This window comes from Palaemon carinicauda, chromosome 4, assembly GCF_036898095.1.
Source record: "Palaemon carinicauda isolate YSFRI2023 chromosome 4, ASM3689809v2, whole genome shotgun sequence".
NCBI lineage: Eukaryota > Metazoa > Arthropoda > Malacostraca > Decapoda > Palaemonidae > Palaemon > Palaemon carinicauda.
The window spans coordinates 176,962,869-176,989,205 of record NC_090728.1 but is presented as its reverse complement, the minus strand read 5'-3'; the positions used below and the strand labels follow the sequence as shown (position 1 = coordinate 176,989,205).

The 26,337-nt window shown below is 40.9% G+C and overlaps 1 protein-coding gene across 1 annotated transcript in view; it reads right to left on the bottom strand.

Moving 5' to 3' along the window:
• Positions 1 to 16,259, bottom strand: part of LOC137640231 (N-alpha-acetyltransferase 30-like) — a 95,025-nt gene extending 78,766 nt beyond the window's left edge. The window contains exon 1 of the mRNA XM_068372799.1: positions 15,033 to 16,259. Within this exon, the coding sequence (XP_068228900.1) occupies positions 15,033 to 15,881 (849 nt within the window). The 5' untranslated portion in view covers positions 15,882 to 16,259. The remainder of the gene's footprint in view (positions 1 to 15,032) is intronic.
• Between the last annotated feature and the right edge of the window lie 10,078 nt (positions 16,260 to 26,337).

Below are 26,337 nucleotides of genomic sequence, written 5' to 3'. Positions count from 1 at the left end.
GCATCTTGCTTGTGAGCGTGAGCGTTCTACTCACGAGTGTGAGCATCTCGCACGAAAACATGAGCATCTTGTACAAAAGCGTGAGCGTCTTGTTCATGAACATTAGCGTCTAGTTTGTGATTGCGAGCATCTAACTCGTGATCTCAAGTGTCTAGCCGTGATCGTAAGCGTCTACAGCTCGTGCTTGTAAACGTCTAGCCCGTGAGTGACTAAATTGTGATCGTAAGCATCTAGCTCGTGATCGCGAGCGCTGAGCTCGTGAGCATCTACCTAGCTCGTGATCGTGAGCACCTAGCTCATGATTATGAGCGTTTAGTTTGTGATCGTGAGCGTGCAGCTTGTAACTGTGAGCGTTTAGCTCGTATTCATGAACGTCAGCTAGTGAATTTCAGTGTTAAGCATTTGAACGTGAGCGTCTAGCCTGATCATGAGTGTCTATTTCGTGAGCATCATCATCTGGCTTGTTACTCGTTATCATGAGCGTCTAGCTCGTACTTGTGATCGTGAGCATCTATCTCGTGATCGTGAGCTTATAGCTCTCAATCGTGAGCATATAGCTCTTGATCGTTAGCTGACAGCTCGTAAGGATCTAGATTTGTGATCGTGAGCGAGTGTTTATCTCGTGATTACAAGCTTATAGCTATTGACCGTGAGCCTATAGTTCGTGATCGTGAGTCTTCAGTTCTTGATTGCGAGCGTCTAGCTCGTGATCGAGAGCGTCTAGCCAGGAACCACGGGCTTATAACTCGTAATCATGACCGTCTCGTTCATGATCATGAGTGTCGCTCGTGATTGTGATCATGAACGTCTTGCTCGTGATCGTGATCATGAGCGTCTTGCTCGTGATTGTGAGCGTGTAGTTCATGACCGTGAGCATGTAAATCACAATCGTGAGCGTCTTGCTCATGATCATGAGTGTCAAGCTGATCATGAGCAACCTCAAGGGTTGTGTAGAGACTCTCCCTCGGATGGGGAAGTTCTCACACCTGGAGGTGAACCTCTGAGCAGCACTATGTTTCCCTTCAACAAGCTCTATCTCAAATAGAAGGTTAACATCAAGTGTTGCTTGAGAAAAAAGCCAAGGCTTGTTTCTGAGTTTTTTCCGAAGGGATTTCCCGGACAATGGACGGGAATCCTACTGGAGTAATACCCCGAAGGAGATTCTGAACAGGTGTTCGTCTCCAAGAAAAAGAGCATTGAGATCGTAAATGACCTACGATCTCATAGTTGTGAGTGTTTGACTCATGACTTTGATCGTCTTCAAGGAGAAGAGCGACGAGATCGTGATAACCTTCGATCTCGTGATCATAAACGTCTTCCAGAAGAAGAGCGTCTTGATCGTGAATAACCTTCGATCTCTGTGCCGATCATTTGATCGTCAAGAAACGACGCTCTGGCAGATGTCGGAACAACATTGGATTGTCACGAACGACAACCTGACCGATCAGAAAGACGAGGTGATGAGTCTCATCCCTGCGATCATTGAACAGAATAAATTCTGAACTCATCATTTGATTGTCACGAACGACATCCTGACCGACCAGAAAGACGAGGTGATGAGTCTCACCCCTGCTATTGTTGTACAAAATAAATTTTGATCTCATCATTGGATTGTCACGAACGACATCATGACTGTCCAAGAAGACGAGGTAATGAGTCTTACCCCTGCAATCGTTAAGGAAGAGAAAATAATCGGTAGTTCTGGCGATTAGCGAGCAGGCCATGGGTTGATGATTGTCCATGGTCCAGGAATCCTCAACAGGCTGAAGTTGCATACGTGGGCTGGAACGCTGCCTGTAGGGAGAGAGAGAGAGGTCCAGGTCGCCATTTGTGGAGGTCCTCTCAACCTTCAAGAACCAACACACCAGGACCCCCCACAGGGACAGAAACCGACGTAGGTCCCCCTTGGGCCAGGCTCAGAGGAGTAGGTTGCCTTCAGGTAAAGACAAGTACCACTGTAGGAGGTCACCTTCAGGTAGAGATAAGCAACGCCGTAGCAGGTTGCCTTCAGGTGGAGACAAGCACCGCTATAGCTGATTGCCTTCAGGTACAGACAAGCGCCGCTGTAGCAGGACCCCCAACGAGCATTGTGGCTTCCGTTATCCACGTGGATTACCCAAGGCCTCCTCTTCTTTGGTTTAGCGGGCCCAAGAAGACATGGAGAGAAATGTGACTGCTGCTCCTCGCTCATGCGTTGACCTGCCTTTGAGGTCGAACGACGCCCCTAGCCTTGACGTTTGGACCAGGGGTTCCAGTGGGGAACGGGGTTCTTTGCTGGCTGGGCCCTCTGGCATCATTGAGTGGCTTCCCCGAGATCAGTTAAAGGTGGTAGTCACGTTTTGCCTCTACCGTCTTCAGGGACCTCCCCTCACCGATCTTCGAACCGGATGAGGACCCAGTCCTTGGACGGAGACACCTTGAATTCATCGCTAAAACATGGGGCATACGCCTTCAGTTGGGTTATTGAATTGATGAGGAGCCATGTTGGACTGCCCGCACCCGCTCCCCCGTGGTGCAAGGTGACTCAGAAGTGGACATGTTCTTGGGAGCCCCACAGGAAGGTAAGCCAACCCTCACTCTCCCCTGTTTGAGACTGGCTTCCAAATCCCAATCCATCCATCATCAAAGAAGTACCCAAAATTCCTCATGAACAAAAGAATATACCTCTTCAAAGTGCTGTGCTTCGGCCTATCCACAGGCCCCCAGGTTTAAGGTTTTTTTCCCTTGTATCAACCTGGGCTCCAAGAAGAGCATTCATCGATTAAGTTACCTAAAAGATTTGCTGATTCTAGCAGACTCGGTGTAGACCTTTCTTCTACACCAAGAGACTTCTCGAGTTTTGCTTTGATCTGGAGATCGTTGTAAATCAAGAAAACTCCTCTCTGCAACCATCTTGGAAACTGGTATATCTAAGGATGCAAAGAGACACCCAACAGACAAAGTCTTTCTGTTATAAAGCAGAATAGGGAGGCTGAAGCAGGCAGCATGCCCCTTTCTGCTGCCAAACTCGCTACCAACTCACCGGTGGCCTCGCCTGTTAGATCATCTGACCTCCATGGAGCATCTGGTGCCCAATGGCTGGCTGTATTTGCATCTGGTCTTTCCAGTGGCAGCTGAAGACATTTTGGTTTCAGCACAAGGACCCTTCCCTGAACCTTCCAGCTCCTGTGGGGCTAGAGCTAAAGAGAGACCTGATTTGGTGGGTACTAGACACCAACCTCTTCAGGAGAGTAGACTTTTTCCTCCCCCAGATTTGATGTTCTTAACAGATGCATCAAAAGAAGCCTGGGGGCTGACCTATTGCAACACATGAACCACATAAACCTCCTGGAAATGAGAGCAGCCGTTCTGGCTCTCAAGCAATTCCAACAGCTCCTTTTAGGACACTGTTGACTGGGTGTGCCGGGATCTAAAAATGGGCATCCTTCAGACCCAGGAATAGTGTTCCCTTCCCTAATGGCTGCCAGGACTGTCCAGGGCATCTCTTTCCTGAAGGGAGTCTTGCTGATGAATACGTTGAGGAAGGATTGGTCTATCACCGGCCTCCAACCGCCTGTGGCCTTCTCCACCAAGATGACCCCACGTCTGCCTTCTGCCTCATCTTCGCCACCTCCTCTTCCGAGGTCTCATTCATACCTGGTCTTTCAGTAAAGGGAGGAGACACCCTGCCTCTTGATGAGGGGGGGTGAAGTCACCCAGAAAGTGGATACAGTATCCTTCCCTCAGAACCTAGACCATCCAAGGGTCTGCACCGTGTTTTGCCCAGTTCCGCAATCATTGTGAGAGGCAACAACCAACATGTGGAACCTGAAGAGGGGGGGGGGGGGGGGGGGGGGGCTTTTCTTACTATCTCCTACTGGAGAAGCGGCCCTGGCAGGATCCAACGCTGGTAGATGGTCTGGGGCGGGAGAAGGAAGCAGCAGAGGAATCTTCCGAGGAGGGCCGTGTTGTATGAACCCACCCACTAGATGAAGGTTCTGCTTGAAGGGGAGTGGGCTGGGGCCAGGACTGTGGCTTAGGGTGGTAGTCTCTAGAGCAGGGGACGACTGGCTTCCTGGCAGTGGTCCAGTGCAGAACGGCATCAAAGTTTGCTCTACATCACTTCACAAGGGTGTCGGAGACAAGGTCCCGTGGAGAGAGGGCCTCCCTGATACAGGAGAGCTCCTGAGGAGCCGGGATTTTCTTGAGGAGACGGATCAGGATGCAGTCTTTACATATAAAAACCCAGTTGGCCCACTGGGTGAGGGCCTGGGAGGAACCAGACTGCCTTACCCCATCTGGACAACAACCTCCCCAGCTGATCCCTTTCTACATGTATCCTGTTGTATGGCATGATAAAAGCCAAAATAATTCTTGTCCTGATGTCCAACCAGGAGGTTATGTGCAACAGTGATCGAGCTACTGCCTCCATCGAGAGCTTCCTGGTTAGAGAATAAGAGTCCTCCTGCTGCCAACTTTGTCCTCTGAGACGCAGGCGACCAACTCCGCCAGGTTATCGTACACCGGCAGGTGGCCCAACAAAACACCCTCCAGGATGTACTCAAGAGAACTGAGGGCCCTGAGTGAGTTCTTATGACCTGCGATCACTTTTTCCATGCTCGCAACAGCCATGGAAGCCAGTCTCGACCAGGGGAGAGTGAGGGGTGGCTTACCTTCCCATGGAGCTCCCAAGAACATGTCCACTTCTGAGACACCTTGCACCACAGGGGGGAGTAGGTGCCGGCAGTCCAACGTGGTTCCTCATCAATTTGATAACTCAACTGAAGGCGGAGGACTCCTCTAAGGCCCCATGGTCCACCTACGATTTCAAGGTGTGTATGTCCGGTCAGAAGAACGGTGAGGTGAGGTCCCTGAAGACGGTAGAGGCAAAACGTGACTACCACCTTTAACTGATCTCAGGGATGCCACTCAATGATGACGGAGGGCTCCGACAAAGAAGAACCCCACTCCTCACTGGAACCCCTGGTCCAAACGTCAAGGTGAGGGGCGTTGCTCGACCTCAAAGGTAGGTTAACGCGTGAGAAGGAGCAGCAGTCACAATTTCTCTCCGTGTCGGCTTGGGCCCGCCGAACTAAAGAGGAGGAAGCCTTGGGTAACTCATGGGGGTAACGGGAGCCACAGTGGTTGTTATGGGTCCTGCTACAGCGGTGTTTGTCTTTACCTGAAGGTGACCTGCTACAGCGGCACTTGTCTCTACCAGAGGGCGATCAGCTACGGCATTGCTTGTCTCTACCTAAAGGCGACCTGCTACGGCATTGCTTGTCTCTACCTGAAGATGACCTCCTAATGCGGCACTTGTCTTTACCTGAAGGCAACCTGCTAAGGCGGCGCTTGTCTCTACCTGAAGGCAACCTACTCCTCTGAGCGTGCCCCAAGGGAGACCTACGTTGGGTTCTGTCCCTGTGGGGGGTCCTAGTGTATTTGTTTTTGAAGGGTGAGAGGACCTCCACGGATTGCGACCTGGACATGTCTCTTCCTACCACAGTCCTCCATCCTGCCACAGGAAGGAGAAGAGAGGTCACTTGGCCTTGGCCTCTGGGCTGGATCTGTTCCTGATGATGGTCCTGACTGGCTAAGAACAGACCAGAAATTCTGAGAATCCCTGTGAGAGGACCTATAGGGAGTGAGGTGGATGCCCGTCCAACCATGCAGCTGCCAGTCCAGGAACTGTCAAAACACTCCTGAAGGGACGAAGACAAAAGAGGGGAACCCGAACAACCCCTGTGGTTTAAACAAGGAGCGACCGAGATAGATACAAGGCCCACATGGTCCGGAAGGAGAGATGATGCAGTTAGAAGGCCCATGTAGCCTGTCGGGGCAGACGCGGCGGCTAGAATGCCCAAGTCGTCAATCAGGGTAGACGATGCATGTGGAAGGCCCACATGGTCCGGCGAGCAGATGATTCAGCTGTAAGGCCCACATGGCCTGTCGAAGGAGACGAGACAAGGATTACGTGGCCTAGCGAGGCCGCCTGTGAGACGGCCTGGGTGCCCATGTGGACTATCGAGATCGCCCAGAAGGTAGTAGGCCCAACCATATGATCTGACACGGGACCCTCAGGCAGCAAGGCAAGAGGGCCCGGCGAGGCCGAGGAAGAGGTAGGCCTTGATGCCGCTACCACCTTGGACCACAAATCGACCAAGGGTAGACCACTGAAGCCCAACAAGGCCCAAACAGCAGATAAGTTCTTCTCTAAGGCAGCCTCTAGGGAAGCTGAAGAATGCGAGAACGACGAAGGTCCTCCTGTCGAAGGAGAAACAGCCGTTTCCTTGGGCGGAACAGGAGATACAAGGGGAATGGAAGGGCTTCTCGCGATGATGCTTTAGACAAAGTCTCGGAACTCTTACTTCCTTTAGATGGATGGCAGTGTTTCCTGGCTTCTTCTTCTTCGTCGCTACTAAAGTCAATTACCAGTCAGGCCACTCAACGCACTCAGGACATGTGTCCTCCCGAACGCACACTTGACCGGGACATGAGGTGCACAACATATGAGAATCAATCTCCATGTATGAAAGAAAAGTCTCACCAGACTTATCGTTAACACCTGGGCAACAATGTTTCACTAGCTAGGGTTCCATGCTCAATGTAAAGAAGCAGCACAACCACAACAAGGGAAGAAGAATCAACAGAACACAAGTAAAAACGCTGGTCAAAACACAGTTGACAACATTCTAAAAGGTCGTCCAAAATCGTACCCTCGGTTGATACAGATCAGAAGAGATGCTCTTTCCCCCAGGAGGGATTCTTGGTACTGCCAGATTTACAGTGTGTTGGGAAGAATTGGAGGAAGGGCTAACAGAAAATCTCTAAAATGTTGCCCCAGATCTCCTAAAAGGAAGTCCTGAGTTAGTGTATCGCAGCAGAACAATTAACAGTTTTTTCCCTCCAGTGTAAAGTAATACTTGGCTGCTACTGTAGTGGAACAGAGGGTCCAGAAACACCCTACCACAACCCTAACTGCAGAAAATGACCCACTTAGCTTGAGCAAAAGAGGTTGAAGAACTGTTCAGGACATCTCTCGCGCAATTTTGCACGAAAAGTCTTCCTCTTGAGAGATGATGGAACTCCTCCACTCGTGAAGCCGAAATGATTCCACTGTTCTGTGGAATATCTTTAGGCGCAAGCTCTCTTCTTGGCACCCTTGGCCCTCTAACCCAAGGCAAGGATATCTTAATCTTGGGGGGACTGGGGGTGTTGTAGAAGAGGTCCCCGAAAGTGTCCTTTCCCTCTGCGGGAACCTGATTTGGTTCACCCACGCATTTTATTTTCCAGATGCAAGTTAGCACCTGCAGAAAAACCTCCATCACTGGGATGGAACATTCTAGTCAATCTCACTCTATCGGCGAAAACCAAAAGTTGTCCATGAAAGAGACCTCTCTAGGAGATTTCAAGTTTCTGCTGGTCCTGCGATGGATAGAGTCCCCTGGGGGGGAGTAGTCGCTTGGTGACTTTGTTTCCTCTTCTGTGGCTCGATCGGATGATGTCAAGCCTTTCCCACTCAGGGTCCCGGCAAATGTTAGTGGCCTTCGTACTAAGGTACTGTTGGTACCTTGACAGAAGCTGAGGGGAAGAAAGGTGAGGTGCCACCAGAGGACACTCCTCCCAGAGGACTTTGAAACCTCCAAAGAGATGGTTGGCATATCCTGAAAGAGTACTGTACGCTGGAGGATAGTGAGATGGTCCGGGAACCGCCAGCCAAACTACCTACAGCAGGTCAAGCAAACCATGATTTGTCCTTCAAAAAGGGTGATGGCATCCAATGGGGCGACATGAGTGCTCGTCCTCGGTCTGGGTGGAGTGTCCAAGAAAGGATGAGCACAGCCAGGTGGAACATCGTGTTCATGTCCATGCTCTGCTTTCTTAAGAAACTGAGAACAGTCACCCTGTTGTAGGATGCATAGATGTAGTGGGCAATGCTACTAAAGCAGCAGTACCGAGCGTGCACAACCGCTGTACTACCTGATGGTGAAGTGAATGTTACCGGGCCAAACGTTGGCAAGGCAAGCCATGCTGAACCCCTGTACAAGTGTGAGCTGGTAAGGTGGAGCCCACCTGTCCTGTACCTGATGTTTTTCTCCCTGCACGTAGCGCACTGGCAAGCTCGCTATGGTGAGTATGGTGCATGCTTAAGACAATGCGAAGATCTTCATCAGGCGAAAATACCTGACCACTTCACTAGCGCTTTGTGAATGGGTGCTCGACACCCCGCAAGATTTTGATTTGTGCTTTCCTGTTCTATGGAGAAAAGCACTCTTGCTCGTCCTCCCTCCCGCAGGAGGTCGGCGAGCAGCCTTCATCTCTCCTACATGAGATGTTCACTCACAAGGAGGTGAAGAATTCTGAGCTGTTATTGTATGCTGGCACACAGGCCAAACAGCAGGTTATCCCTTAGGAGAGGTTGAAACCTGAGGCACTCATCCCGAAGGAACTGGCCTCACTATACAGTAGGACACGTCGGAAAGAGTCAGGTACTGCAAACAGCTGCCTAACACATTCGTCGTCTATCTCCAAGAAGCTATACTCCAAAGAGCTAGAGTGAGGCATCAACAAATCGAGCAAACACTTGTGAAAGCCACTGGGGGGTGCCTCTCATATGAATGAGATGGCCGGATGTCACCTGGAGATGAACCTACATGCAGCGCATTCTGCTTACCCTCAACGTGTTGAACAAGCTCAGGTTGAGGGTCGGCATAGCACGCTGCGAGCTGCAAAAGATAACCTGAACTAGTTTCTGGATTTTCCGCAGAGGGATTCTCCAACAGGAAACCAGGAGTTTGTCTGCCGAAGCAGGATGAATGTGGAGTGGGTGAGCAAAAGCTGAGGTTGCCACAGTAAGAGACACCAGAGGCTCCTTTGGTACATGACTCCTGAGTGTCTGGGGCGAAGACCAAAGTCAACCTTTGGGAAGGCAGCCATGCACTCCCGCTGTGTCCTGTACTGAAAGACCTCGAACAACCATCCCTTGCATGGGGTACTGACAAGCCACAAGGAAAACCGCAGCTACCACACAGCGTCAGTGGAGAGAAATTTCCCTACAGTTGAGGGCAACGCTGCTTCTCTAGGAGAAGCAAATTGAGTCCTCAGAACCACAAGGTTGTCCCAAGGGTCAAAGGGCCACCACTCTTACTTGACCGATCCCCGGACTAGACAAACAAGCAGAATTAGGGTGACAGGAATCAGCCATTAGAGTAAGACGGTGAGGTTTCTTCACCTTCAAGAATAAACTTGAAGGGGAAGAGTCCCTTTAGGAATTTTTCTTCCTCCGCCTTATGTACCGCTGCCACTGGGAGAGAGGTTCCTAAACTGAATACAAGGAGATTGAACCCTGCAAGCAGGAAAAGGGCCATGAGGATTTGTTTCCACAGCTGACATAAAGGTGTCACACTGGTGCCCTTCAATGCCAGAACAAACATGCATCATGGAGCCTCTCATAAAATCATTCTGGAAAAAAGAGAAACATGAACGTTTTTAAGGTTTAGGCCAGTTTGTATTTAATATTTGGAATGGGTAAATGGGTTGACAGGAGAGAACGACAGCATGTCCATTCTCTACCGAGCCTGAGTAAAAAGTGATGTCATGTTACTAGTGCGGTTGTGAGTTCAGTGGCCGGTGTACCCACCGCTACCCACCTGCTAACTAGTGGTGGGTAGTTACATCTCGCTAAAAAGTCTTTTGGCTTGTTTCAGCGGTCGCTATAATAATCTCCACTGTAAAGAGCAAAAGGGTTGGTATATAGTGCCAGGTCAAAATTACAATATAGTTTTTCTGATAACTTTTAATGTGACCTTGGCCAAAATAATTTGAGAAATACTGTACTGTATACAAAGCTTCTTAGCCTAGAGCAGTGTTTTACCAGAGTAGAAGGCTACTCTCTTTCTCAAGACCTCAAACCTAAACTGGCCTAATTTGCTGTAAACTATAGCAAACATACAGTAACAGTACAGTAATGTAACCCAATATTACCTAGGGTACTGGCTAAGTACATGCCAGGTGCATCTGTGTGCATCCAGTTCTATCTTGATATATGTTGCAATAAAACGCAGAGAAAATCAAATTACATACTTAGTTTACTTGTCATCCTCAAGAGGAAGGAGTAAACCCTGATTTATCCTCATCCCCGGATAGATACCGAGACCCAAAGACAAGTTGGTTTACCAAATGTTTAAAAAAATCATGAGAATTTATCAAAATTGCAGCAATATTCCTCAGAAAAAAAAAAATATTTCATATTCAAAATTGCCTATTTCATAAGTAATCATCAACTTAAGAACCTGGACCAATGAAAATATGATGCTCTTTCCTGAACATATTCCATTTTTGGTACTTATCATTTAAACACTTTACATATAGATCTTGAATTATTCAGTATTCAAAAAATACACAATAATGGTATGTTAGCAAGACTTTAGTAAAACTTGGCTTGCCCACCCCATTAAAAATAAAGGTAGTAAAATCAAAATTCTACAGAATAACACTATTATTACCATTTCCTTGCAAACAAAACTTGAAAGGTTCAAAAAGTTTTTATCATAGATCAACAGTTACTAGTATCACAATTAGAAAAGATAAACAAAGCCTGGAATCTCACTATACTCAATAATGTACCTCTTGAAGAGCTCTTCAGAATAATTGGGTAACATATGTGAAAAAAAAAATCATAATTTCCAAGTCCTACAAATATCTTAGTAGCCACATACATATTTATAATAACTACAATAAAAATATATTTAAACATGCTGAAATACATGATAACAATTATCATTTACACTGTATTTCCTTCAGGTAAAATATTTGTTAATAGATGTCATAACTATATACACTGTACAGTAATACGAAATAGGGACAAGAATAGGTTGAAGAGCTCTCCACAATAATATGGTAACTTATGTAAACAAAATATGCATTACAACTTCTGCAAACTACCAACACCTCGGTAATATGCTATTTTGGTATTAAAGAAAAATGGCTGTGGTGACTTTTAAATATTAAAAATAGCCTATTTGTACTTTATCTAATTACATGTCTAAAACTAATATACAGTATACCCAAGGCTATGATGCATGGTAATAATGATAAATATTGTGAAGTTAAATCGTACAAGTTGACCAGACAATAATAGGAATTGTAACCTAATTACCAAAGACAACATTTTACCAGTTAGAATGGTGGGAAGGCTTCAGTGTCTATAGACTTCTTGATGTGCCTAACCTCACTCAGGATGTAAGCATAAAGAGATGTTGAAAGCATTATGATTTCCAGTCAACTTGTACAGCTAACAGTTCAAACCCCTCCTACTCAAAAGATTAAGTTCAATACCCTCCAACTTGTATGGGTGACAGTTTGATCCCCTCCAACTTGTATGGATAACAGTTTGATCCCCTCCAACTTGTATGGGTGACAGTTTGATCCCCTCCAACTTGTATGGGTGACAGTTTGATCCCCTCCAACTTGTATGGGTGACAGTTTGATCCCCTCCAACTTGTATGGGTGACAGTTTGATCCCCTCCAACTTGTATGGGTGACAGTTTGATCCCCTCCAACTTGTATGGGTAACAGTTCGACCCCCCCCCCTTTTATAGGCTATCAGTTTGACCCCTCTGACTCATGTGGCTAATAGTTTGACCCATTCCAATTTGTATAACTCAGTTTGACCTCCTTCAACTTGTATAGCTACCAGTTCGACCACTTCCAACTCACATGGCTAACAGTTTGACTCCCCTCAACTTTTATGGCTAACAGTTTGAATACCCTATAACTAGCAGGGCAAAGTTTAACTGGCCTCAATTCGTATGACTTGCACTTTGACCATTCAAGTTGACCTGACAATAATATGAATTGTAACCTAATCACCAAAGACATCTTACCTGTCAGAAAGGTGGGGAGGCTTCAATTTCTCTAGACTTCTTAATGTAACTAACCTCAACAAGGATGTGAGCATATTGACATTGCGTGCATAAGATTTCCAGATAATTTGTACGGCTGACAATTCGAACCCCTCCAGCTTGTAAACCTAATAGTTCTGTCCACTCCAACTTGTATGGCTAACCGTTGGATAGCCGTATAAGTTGGAGGGGGTCAAACTGTTAGCCACATGAGTTTGTGGCTAACAGTTCAACCCCTATCAACTTGTATAGCTATCAGTTTGACCCCCGTGTAACTTGTATGGCTATCAGTTTGATCACCTCCAACTCTTATGGCTAACATGTTAGTTCGACCACATTTCACCTCGCATGGGTAAGTTTGACTGCCCCACCTTGTATGACTAACAGTTTGACCCCCTTCCAACTTGTAATCTAATCACCAAAGATATGATATTACCTGTCAGAAAGGTGGGGAGGCTTCAATGCATCTAGGCTCCTTGACATACCTAACCTTAACTAGGATGCAAGCACAAAGAGATGTTGCAAGTATATGGTTTCTATTCAACTTGTATGGCTAGCAGTTTGATCCATTCCAACAAGTAGGACTAACAGTTTGACCCCCTATAACTAGTAGGGCCAAAAGTTCAGCTCTCTTCAATTTCAATGGCTAACAATTTGACCCCTCCAACTTGTATGGCTAATACTTTGACCCCTCTAACTCAATGACTAACAGTTTGATACCCCTTCAACTTGTATGGCTTACAGCTCAAACTCCCTCCAACTGGGGTGTATGAAAATAAAAGCAAATAGCAATTGCAATTTTCCAATAGTAGCATTTAAAGAATTACGGTCATTTCGCCCACAAGTCAATTCGCCCGCATATAAGAGTCAACATACATGTAAGATTAAGAAAGTGGTGAAATAAAAAACTTTTGTAAACAAATAGCTGCATAGGCTATATGCAAGATTTAGAAAGCAGTTACAAAAAATTAAAAATAAAGTTTTATCAAAAGACAGTTAAATAAATGTATTACTATTCAGAAAGTATTCTTCTTTTTATTAAAAGACAGTTACATACATATAATATTCAGATAGTGACAAAGAATTGAAGAAACTTTTATTAAAATATAGTTACATTTAAAACAAGTAGAGTACACACTACACATGCAGGATTCAGCTGCGCACTGGGCCATTCAGGTGAGCGCATGCTTTCAGCAACTTATAAGCCGATAGCTCATCCCTCACCTTACTACTATCTGCAAAATCAGGTTGGCACCCCCACCACAATGTGGGCGAAATGACTTAACAGTGTGGGCGAAATGACTTAACTGTGTGGGCGAAATGACTCCACAGTGTGGGCGAAATGACTCCACAGTGTGTGCGAAATGACCTGTGGGTGAAATGACCTGTGGGCGAAATGACTCCATAGTGTGGCGAAATAACAGAATACTCATTTAAAGAGCCCCTCTCAATGGTGTATCAATATCAGCTAGCATAAGTGGTAGTATATGTTAACAACAGTTATGCATACCACATGTCAACCTGATAAGCCACAAGTAAAAAATTTTATTTACAGAAAATATGTGGAATGAATGTTAAAATCAAATTTTTGAAAATCAATAATTCTGTTTTTCAATAATAAAAAAAAAATGAGATGTTTGGTTACGTCATGAGCATCTCTCACACAGTTTACGGTCATTTCGCTTACATGCCTATTCCCCCTCAAGTCAATTTGCTCACATATAGCCTAATAGACAATTCACCCAGGAGTCAATTCGATTACATATACATTATGTTCATTATCTACGTACATTCCATGTCATGTGCTACACATTGTTGGAATATTCATATACCATCTTTACCATGTACAGTATTTCTATTGCAAAAAAGAATAATGCCCCTCGCCAGAATGACTGTAGGACGAGAACAAACGCAGTGACAAATAATTTGAAAAAAAAAAAAAAAAAAGCTTTTAATAAAAAATACCACATGCTTTCAGCATCTGATATTTAGACCTCTCTCCCCTCACATGCTCATCCCAAAGCGTGAATATTTTATCCTGTAAGTTTCTATACTTTTTCCGATGGATCCTTTCTAGCTTTTTTTTCAGATACTAGCCTTATGTGGACAGATGTTAATGTAGCCTCTTAGTGGAAAGGCTTACAAGGAGGTAAAACTCGTGGTTGCATCTACCTGCAGCATGTTTGTTTAATCAATTGTGCCAACCTTTAGTATCATTGTTCAATCTATGATCAAGACCGATTAAAAAACACTGGTAAATAAAACGCCAACTCAGAACTTAATGTGTAGCAAACAGGTGAGGTAAATGAACCACACACAATGCCAGTCAGTCAGAAACTAGTATCTGACACTGATAAGCTAGTTCACTTCCATAACCTGCAAGGGAGGGCAACTATTTTACCAGCATCAGGTACTATAGTTTCCCAACGTTATTGTTATTATCCTTATCCTCATCATTATCACCTTTATTCTTATTATTAGTAATATTTTCATTATTGTCATCATCATCAGAATTATTATTATTATTATTACAGTATTTTGTTACTAATGGGTGTAAGATCATCATTATTGTTATTATTTTGGTATTATAATTACTATTAGTATTATTATTATTACTTCAGTACTACTGGGTGTATGGACAATTGCCAACAAAACAGATTATATAGGTGAAATGACTCACAGTGTAGGCGAAATGACTCCCTAGTGTGGAGAAAAGGCATGTGGGCAAAATAGCCTGCTACCTCTTGCACTATCCTTCAAAGGCGTGAGACCATCTGTGCACTGGTTAGACACAGAAAATATTTTACAGGTCAGGTTAAAAAAAATGAGTTGTCCACATGGCCTTACGTCAGGTTAGGTGGGGCTAAGTTAGGTTAGGATGTATCGCTGTTGTTTTTATTCAATGTTTTGGAGCTTGTCATAAATAAGCTAAAAATATTTATTTTGACATATCTATAGACAGACTTAAACTGAACTGCGCAACTCTTGTAACCCTTAGCCTTTACTGCTTACCTTAAAGGTTACGGAAATTATCTGGAAAGTAATTTCCTATATCACACACTTTTACAAAACCTAATAATTTAATACACATAACCTGGAATAGACACAAAATATATTAAATCTAAAAATTCATAAGCACACATTACATACCAGGAAGCACAACTTGGGCCAATTATGTATAAAATATCTATATGTGTATATAGAATAAGGTTCAGATAAATCTTTCTGTATTAGCCTCATAATGGCCGACATTTGTAGCTCGTTTTCATAGTTCACATATTCCACTTTTAGATCGTCATCTATACTCGACGACACGGGGCTAATGCATATTTCAGGGGCTATTAGGCTTTCACTCGTCGAACTGAGGTCCATGTCACTTTTTGGCTGAGTGCTCTGCGAACTATTCGACGTGTTCCTTGTCCTTGGCCGAGCACCAGAGAAAGAATGGGAGGAATCCGAAGACTTTTCAGAATTAATAGAAAACGTGTCTGATATGGCAATGCTATTGCTACTGGTTGCTTCCGACACAGTGTGCCCATTGCATACAGTCCCATTAATGTCTGACTTTGACGTAGATTCATGACTAGACTCCGAACACTGCTCGTCCAACGCAACAGCCTTGGCGGACTTCACGGCAGCAGGCACATGCACCTCGGCATCCGTAGTGCCAATTTTCATCCCGTTCATAACACCGTTTTTAAACGTTAATTTATCCCTCAATTCATTGGCTAGGCCTGAGGGCCCTCCACTTGGCCCATGAGTCACTGTGTCCAGGGCAGCTGACGGGGCAGGGGCATGAGATCGCTTCTCCATCATATGTGGAGTGTCTGCCAACATCCTTTTTTCCATACTCTGTGTATTATGCGACCTGACCCTGGCACTATTCGGTGACCTGACCCTGGCACTATGCACTGGGGCCAAATCAGCTGATTGGCTGCTGGCAACCACGAGTGATGGTATGTCTTCCACCAAGACTCTTCTCAAGTGATCTTCACTCATGGTACAAACAAACTCTTATGCCATATCACACACACGCTCGTTCACTTCCCCAGAATCCCCAGGATCGCTCATGATTAGCAATTGCCATTCTCTCTTTGGCTACCACATTCCCAAAGTAAACCTTGTTTATGATTGTTTGGATCGCAGACGAACCAGCCTCTTCGACCTCTCCCCTACTGGGATATAGGACACGATTCCAGTATTATTTTCTTACTTGCCTATTTTTTAACAGGCGAATATTACAGGATGATTACTTCCTAATTTACATAATTCACCTATTCAGTTCTCGTGTCGCTTATTGGTGTCTTAACATATCACTAATAGCAAAGGAACCACAAATCTTCCTTTCCAAAGACTTACGTCGTCATAACAGTTTATACACTTTGGTAGGGGCAGGGGAACGAAAACATGACATCATATAGCGCGGATATTAAATATGGATATTACCTACGTAATTTCCTTTAATTTTCTTGATCACGGGAGTAAAGATAGTCTAGATGTAAGAATTCTCATCGCTGTTTAAAAAATCATTGAAAATATAAAGGAATTAAAAATAAATAAGCGAAATGCTTAAGAATCTGTAATGTTTCTCAGTCAATAGATATATCCTAACAAGGAAGATGATTGTAAGGAAGTTTTCCTAAAAGAGGGTTCATCCTTTACTCATCTGTTAATGAAAGAACATCCAGGTTATTTTTGTATTGGTTAATGAAGCTGGCATGTATCATTTACTTTAGCTTATTGTTAATACGAAACCATATATTTGTACTTACTAAAATGTAAAATCATGACAGAGAATGACACCAGCGATATAAGAAAAAAAAAATTCAATAATTATTGTCACTACCATATCTACTGTATTGTATACTGATGGGCTAGAGTACTTGATATATGTATATATATATATATATATATATATATATATATATATATATATATATATATATATATACATATATATATATATATATATATATATATATATATATATATATATATATATATATATATATATATATATATATATATATATATATATATATATATATATATATATATATATATATATATATATATATATACATATATATATGTATATATATATACATAAATATATATATATATATATATATATATATATATATATATATATATATATATATATATATATATATATATATATATATATATATATATATGCGTGTGTATGATTAAAGAAATCGTATGATTATAATTTATTTGCAAAGACCATAAATAATAAACCGTATGGACCTTGTGACATGAAGATAGATAAATCACACTAAGCCTGATAGCTGCATCAATTACAATAACTGTAAATCAAGTTTTACTTTTGCAACGGCATCTAAGTTAAAAAGAGCTTTATAAAATCAAAGGATAAACTGTCAGGAATCATACAGAATATCATAAGACTATAATATCCTTCCTTATACTGTGATTGTGAAGGCATTGAGTTTAAGACGTGTTCTAATTTTCTTCTTTATTGATGATATAATCTGACTCTTCCTCATCTTCGTTCGTATTTCATTTATTTTATCATCTTCCATTTTGAAGGACCTATTACCGGCCCTCATTCATTACATCAGCAGCACCCTTCATAGTGAAAAGCTCATAGGTCGGAATTATGTAGGAATATTCTCTCATCTTACGTGAATGAATACAAGCGAAAAAAAAATACAAGAAGAATAAACATTTCAATACTGGGAAGTAAATAAACAAATATTTTTTAATGACTAATAGGATATAAAATGGAAGAAGAGAGATATCTAGATTGAACGTAATCCTGGATAGATGAATTCCGTAATTTGAAGTTTCTTGAATGTTGAGAATAGAAGGCATATAATGAGGAATGAAACAATAGTGGATGAGGTTGGTGTAAGTTTGAGAATACTCATAGAGTAACTGCTGGGGATGCACGATTCGCAATTATTGGGTTGTATGAGGAATTACATGTCCTCAGAGTTAATAGAATCACAGGCGGAAAGTAAAATGAAGTAGGACCTTATTAGGTAGATCTTGTGTTGACCAAGATAGATAAGGTAAGGTAAATGAGGTAAGAGGTTCCAAAGGAATAGGTGAGGGGGAATTTTTCCTCTGTTTAAGGTGAATGTGACAAAGAAGAGTGCAAGAGTTATAATGCATAATGTTATTTAGCACTATAGGGGAGATGTATGGTAGAATTAATCTGGAAAATACAAGACGCATGACCGAGGCATTAGTTAAGTAAAAATTGTATGAATTTCGACTAAGAGGAGGCTTTGAGAAGTTGTGAGGAAAACTGGCAAAAGCCCACACGCACGGCCCTTGTAAAAAGATTATGACAGCTGAAGGAGTCTGGTATATATATAATAATAATAAAGAGAAATAAAAGGCTTTTTATATAACAAAATCATGTATAAGAATATGCAAACAGGGATGTGGCTGGTTTGGTGTAAAAGGGGACCTAACACAAGGGTTTACTGTCACAATGGGAATTTAATATCTTTTTTCGGATGAAGTAATGCGAGACGTTAAGAAGTGAAATTTAATATATGTAAAAAGATACAGAATATGAAAATTATTCATGAATGTAGTGTGCCATGGCTAATTTTAGTAGATTGTGCATAGATTACTGGGATAAATAGTATAAACTGTTGAAACCAAAGAACGTGTTTAAAAGTGTTTGCAAGAGAAAAAGATAAAAGTAAGTTTAGGAGGTAAGAAAGAAACTGGAAGATATAGTAATGAACGTTTACATGGTAAAAAATGAAAGCAGTTCGTTCATTTAGAAATTTGCGAACAAATAAGATGGATAAGATAAGAGATGAGGCACAAGATAAGGGAAGAATGAAAACTGGCTCAGTGTATGCACAAGATTAAGAAGAGATTTCTTGTCTATCGACACTAAACGTGAAATACAGGAAAGGATTTTTGAGTCAACTCTCCTTCACAGAAGTGAAGTGTGGACGATGAATGCTGTGACTGGTAAAGTTCAGTATATAACTTTAAGAATATACTGTTTTAAGGGCCGTTCTGTCATTATTCGCCATCTTCGAGACCTATAAATGCATTATTGAAAAATATAAAATAGTTATGAACATTTGTAGCATAAAATTAAAATATGACCTCGTGATAAAAGGAAATACACGACTAGGAAAATAAACAAAGAGAAGAGAGAAAAGTTCACATAAGTTATTGAAAAATGAAATTAAGATGTCGATATTCCACTAGATCCACTACGTAAAACAGCAAAGTTATAACAATGAAAAGCAATATTAGGTAGCAGGTTGGCCAAGGCACCAGCCACCCGTTAAGATACTATCGCTAGAAAGTTATTGGACCCTTTGACTGGCCAGATATTACTACATTGGATCCCTTTCTCAGGTTACGGCTCATTTTGTGTTTCCAACACATACACAGAGTAATCTGGGGTATTCTTTACACATTCTCCTCTTTCCTCATACACTTGACAACACTGAAATTACTGCACCTGAAGATAAGCGACCCCAAATAGTTCTCCTGAAGATAAAGGACCCCAACTACACTCACCTGAAGAAGAGAGACCCTGATTTTCTTCACCTGAATATAAGCGACCCCAGCTTATTGACGTCTCCAATCTTCAGGTGATCCATTTTGGCTTATACTATAGAATATATATATATATATATATATATATATATATATATATATATATGCATATATATATATATATATATATATACATATATATACACATATATATATATAAATATATATATATATATATATATATATATATATATATATATATATATATATATATATATATATTCATTAAAAACTACTTTATTAAACATTTGTTAAAAAGAACAAATTTATACAAACAATCCATATTTAATCAAAAGCATATTGTCTTGCAATTTCAGTACAAAAATACTTCTGTTTCTGTATCAATAAAGTTACGGGAGTGTTTTACGGTCTGGTGTTGAAATCTTAGATGTGATTGAATATTTTAATAAGCTTTCCATTCATCACTGTATATTACTGAACTGGACAAAACAAATTTTTTCTATGATTGGAAGTATAGAGTTGCAGCATCACGTGTTTCAACTATCTCCATATATCCAACACCTGGCTTAATGCTATTGTCGACCATTCCAAATACGCATATTGGCAGATTTGGTGCACGTCCTCTTTGATATTTGTTTTTGCGTGCAAAGCAAGACTCGTTATTTTGCACATTCATGCCATTAACACCAAGACTAACGGGAATTACCTCGAAATACTTCATGCAGATCTCTAAATATAAAATTGTAAATATCAATCATAGTTTTTTTCTGAAATGTTTAGAATATTAGTCACTGTAGTCTCACTCATGCCGTTACATCAGTAATAAATAGCCTGAATTCACTTCTGCAGTGGAAGTTTAGATTTAGTATAGAATGAGTCCTTATGAATAGAAACTTTACTTTCAAGTTTATTATACTCTTTAAATTGGCATTTCCACACATAATTATCTTGTACAGAAGACAGTTTACTCCAGTTCATTGATTTTTTGCACTGAATGCATTTAATTTCTCTCCTCAAAAGATTCTTGCTCTTTAACCAGTTGATAGCAGGAAGAGGATCATCCGTCAAAAGTGGCTGCACAACTTGTTCATAAAATGCACGGTCCATGAGGGATTCTTTACCACTTGGTTTTATGTGCTAGAGTAAAAACATTTAGTCTCTTAGCCATTAAAAAAAAATAAGATTTTTTTCTAAATACTTTCAATTTAAAAAAATATCTATTTGCTAACTTATAAATTAGTTAGCACTTTTATTGGTTAGTCTTACTCATGTCGTTACACTAATAATAATTAACTTATAAACTGGCTAGTTAGCTTGTTAGTCCCATTATTAAATTTAAATTCCTCACCTGAAGAAAAAAGGCCCTAAGTTTTTTCACCTGAAGATAAGCGACCCTAGGGTGTGTTGGGGTCCCCAATCTTCATGTGCTCCAACTATTCTTCTCTCAAGGGGCTAACTACTGCACTGTAATTGTTCAGTGGCTACTTTCCCCTTGGTAAGGGTAGAAGAGACTCTTTAACTATGGTAAGCAGCTCTTCTAGGAGAAGGACACTCCAAAATTAAACCATTATTTTCTAGTCTTGGGTAGTGCCATAGCCTCTATATCAAGGTCTTTCACTGTCTTGGGTTAGAGATCTCTTGCTTGAGGGTACACTCGGGCGCACTATTCTATCTTGTTTCTCTTCCTCCTGTTATTTTGAAGTTATTATCCTCTTGTTATTTTCAATTTTTTATAGTATACATACGAAAGATTTATTCTAATATCATTGTTTTTAACTTCTCTTCTAGTTTTTCCTTATTTCCTTTCCTCATTGGGCTATTTTCCCTGCTGGAGCCCTTGGGCTTATAGCATCCTGCTTTTCCAACAATAGGGTTATAATAATAATAATAATAATAATAATAATAATAATAATAATAATAATAATAATAATAATAATAATAATAATAATAATAATAATAATAATAGTATGTTGACCATGAGTAATATCTTCGCAAAAAATACTCAGCGAGTGGCGGGATCTGAGAATTGATGGAGATAAAGTAAACCATATATAACGTCATTATAAGAATTACAACAAACGCGGAACCCCGTGCTACATAAGGACCCACGGCTATCAAAACACGAGACTTCACACTATCTACTAAGCCAGTGACTGAGACAAGTGTTGATCATTCTTCAGGACCCAAATTTTATTGGATAAAAAGGCCATGGTTCTGATTTTGGGTTGTCAGTATATGGGTATATTCAGATAGCATCCCATATTATTATTATTATTATTATTATTATTATTATTATTATTATTATTATTATTATTATTATTATTATTATTATTATTATTATTATTATATGTTGATGATGTCTCGTCAACAAGACAGTGCAAAGCCATTCAGCATAAGACAGACAGACTGACAAAAAAAAAAAAAAAAAAAAAAAAAAAAAAAAGTACCATATTGTCGGATTAATCAAAAGTGACGTCAATTTTCAAATGAAGAAAGCATTTAATAAAATCTATCATGGTGAGTATGATATGAAATACACAGGGAAGACCCCTATGGATATGTGAGGACTAGAAACAGTCATACCATAATCATTGAGGTCTTCATAGTCTTCTGGCCTTAGCTCTAGAAATGAATCGTACCGTAAAACAGTTCTTGTGGAGTGATCGCAAGAACAATTGGTATTTCAGATGCAGTCTTTGTCTAGACGTCAGCTTTTCGGTGTTTCTAATGATCAAGTAAGTACGTTTATTTCATTCTTTTGTCGTAGAGGACTTGATTATATGTCTGATAAGGCAACGTCTAACCCGAAAAGATACAAACCTTTCCAGCCAGACGATCTTATACCAAATGACGACTTCGTCGTTGGACAGATGATAAACAAGGACAATTAAATAGACATTCGGTGAGAGGGTTAAGACGAGAAAAAATACCTAGACAGTTATATAGTCAGGGAGTACAATTTAATTCTATAACGTTTTTATAATAGGATTTAATATCTATAAGACACATGAGAGGTGATTTGCTCTTACCTCCATAGTTTTATAGAATTGTATCTCCCCTCGGTCATGTATGTATTCTCGTCATACTGACCTCTGACTCTTTACAGAAACTACGTCATAATCATAGAAAACGTTACACAGAAAACGTAAAATATATATGGTATACCATTACAAACTAAAATCCCTAAAAATCAGAATTATTACAATTATTATTCACGTGTTGACAAAATTTACAGGCTACCACGGAAAAATTTGCCTTATAAAATAGATTACATGAATAACATTAGAGGTAAATTTGTATTGTATTACAGGTTGTGATTACGTTTACGTTAAGTTGTTGGGCGGAGGGATTAGCCTTTCCATCGGCACCTCCTTGGTTTTCTTCTTTATTCTAATTCTTTTATTTTCTTCTCTCTTTTTTTCCACATTTGATAGATATATTCTTTTCTTTTCTCTATTCCTTCTTTCTTGGACAGTACGTTTCCTATTATCTTCTTCTTTTCTTCTTCATACGGCTGTTGCAATTCCACTATTTTTCCTACAGGAAAACATATATTTTCTGTTAAAATGGTTAAATATAATTACTGTTGTCATATATGTTGTGTTAAAATATTTAAATATAAGCACTTGTTCAACGGTGTCACTTCCCTTACGAATGTACTGCGAACGATAACATTAGCAACGTTACCAATGGTGCACAATGTTACATTACTAAAGATAGCAATGCTAGATATTTCCATACGTATTTTAAATAATTTGTCCATATAAGTTTTACTCAATATATAAAAGGTAAAAAAAAAGCACAGAACCTAACAAACCCACCTAACCTAACCTGGTAGTATGACAGGTCACAAACCTCAGGTATTTACTCAAAATGGTAAAATTCTCCATGTTACGAATGATACACAGAGTTACCAGCGATACGGTGACATTACTAGCGATGGTAATGATAGATATTTCCATACGTATTTTAAATAAATTTTCCATATAAGTGTTACACAATATATAAAAAGTACAAAAGGGCACAGAACCTAACAAACCCACTTAACCAAACCTAGGAGTTCCCCGGTCACAAAACACATATAATGACTATTGAAGAATGACTTACCTTTACGAAAAAGACGTCGAAACTTGCGGGTCACGGGAGGGTGAGACTGACGGCTTAACTCCTATGACTAGGTTGAGGATGGTTTAATACTTTTTCTTTTCTTTTCTATATTTGTTTCACTAAATAAAATAATCCTACTATCTTCTCTAAGTCTTCGTCGTATGGTTGTTGTAGCTTTATTACTTCATTCCTTTCTTTTCTATATTCCTGGCAAAACAACAAAAAAATGTATCAAATCTTCCTCCTCATTTCCACAAAAATTACAGTTTACATTCCCCCATTGTGTCTATTTACAATATTTTGTTTTAACGTATTAGTTCTTGCTCTAAAAAATATCACTGAAGAAAATGTATTGTCGTAAAGTACCTTCTTTCATTTCTTTCTTCCACGTTCTATATATTTCTAAGCTCACTTTACTTTCTATTTCTTCTTTCCACTTTTCAGTATCCCACTTTCTGGTTTCCGATTTAATTTCTGCCTTGTTCATTCTTCTTATCTGTCTTGTGCCTATACTTAATTCATCTAAGTACTTTGCAGGTTGTTTCCACCATCTTCCTTCTTTTTCTTGAATATCCAGGATAATTGTTTTCAGCATGAAAAACTGTTTTGGTCTTCTTCGCTGATCATTTCATTACGCATGCTCATGGTATTATTATTATTATTATTATTATTATTATTATTATTATTATTATTATTATTATTATTATTATCATTATTATTATTATTATTATTATTATTATTATTATTATTATTATTATTATTATTAGCTAAGCTAGAAAACTATCAGGAAAAGCAAGATGCTACATGGAAGTTATCAGCAAGTGCTTTATTTCCAATATTTAAAATAATACAATTCTCCATTTCATGAAATACTCTAAGAAATTAATTTCCTTCCATGAAATTTGGTTATAGTTCTTGAATGCTGTAAGTTACAGTCATGGTGACTTTTGTACATTTGTGAATATATATATATATATATATATATATATATATATATATATATATATATATATATATATATATATATATATATATATATATATATATATATATATGTATATATATATATATATATATATATATATATATATATATATATATATATATATATATATATATATATATATATATATATATATATATATATATATATATATATATATATATATATATATATATATAATGTAAGGACAGTGAGACAAGCGTCACCAAGATCAACTGATACTTTATTCGAATGTGCACGGGAGTATATTACAAGGTGCGGACGGAAAGGTAGGATGACGCTGGCGCCAAATCAGATTGAAGTGCCCGCCAAAATATATGTGTTTTCTTGTTTTCTTACACTTACATTTATATGAATTGTGGGTTAACAGAAACATGTTATGAAATGATACATACGTAAAAATGAAGCTCTGGTAGAGCGGAATATATATACATGGGAAACCACAGTGTGGCGAAAAGAGAATTCAAATAAATAAGTAGTTTGTCGATTTTCTGGACGACGAAGGGATCGGTGTCCTTACAAGTACTCCCCCCCCCAAGACATCGGGCGGCGTAGAGGGCTGATGATCAATCTTCGTATCTTTTCGTGCGTCGGAGGGTTCCTCTTGTTTTTGAACGGAGGGGCGCGCTGGCGGTCGGTGTAAGGATCTCTTCCTCTTGTCGTCGTTTGATGATGTTTCTTTCGTTAGGCGGCTTGTTTTGAGGCGGAACTCTGGATCTGCCAGGTCCGGCGGAGGCGGTGTCGCTTCCTTCGAGAAACGCTGGTTTCACACAGTCTATTGAGACCCAGTCCTCTTGGCCATGGACGTCGAGAAGGAAGGCTTTCGTTGTCTTTTTAATTACCCGGTAGGGACCTCGATAAGGTCTAGTCAGTGGTTGTCGATGAGCGTCGACACGGACGAAAACGTACCTGCAGTCATCCAGGCTTTTTGGCTTGAAGTGCTTGGTTCTGTCCTGGTAAGTTTTGAGACACGGCCTGAACTTCCTGGCGATGTCCCTTAGGTGATCCAGCTGCGTGTCGTCAGTTGATGAGGGAAAGAATTCGCCAGGAACTGCGAGCGCTTCCCCGTAAACCTTTTCGGCGGGCGAAGGTTCGCCGTCTGCGCGAGGGGCGGTGCGAAGGCCGAGGAGTACCCAAGGAAGTCGTGATTTCCAGTCCCCGTCGGTGCAGCTCGCCATCAGGGACGCCTTGAGGGTGCGGTGAGTTCTTTCGACCATGCCGTTTGCCGCGGGGTTGTATGCCGTGGTGCTGTGGAGCGTCGTCCCCATCAGGTTCGCCAAAGCGAGCCATATTTCTGAGAGGAAAGCGGGGCCTCTGTCAGTCGTGATGTCGTCAGGAACGCCAAACCTGCTCACCCAGCTTGACAGGAGGGCTTCGGCGCATGCTTGAGTCGTAGCTTCGGTCATCGGCGATGCCTCCAACCACCTCGTGGAGCGATCGATGATCGTAAGTAGGTAGCGGGCAGATCCAGAAGGGGGCAATGGTCCCACGACGTCGATGTGTATATGGCCGAAACGTCTTTTTGGCTGGGGAAAATCGCCTACCCCCGATTCGGTGTGACGGCTGACCTTGCTTGACTGGCAGTTGATGCATGACTTCACCCATTCCCGGGCGTCCTTTTTTATCCCTGGCCAGACAAACTTTTCAGACAGAAGGCGAGCGGTGGTGCGTCCTGAGGGGTGTGAAAGTCCATGGATGATATCGAATATTTTCCTTCTGCAGGAGGCTGGTACCCAGGGACGTGGGCGGCCCGTGCTGGTGTCGCAAAGAATAGTTACTCCTGCTGGTCCGAGGGGAATC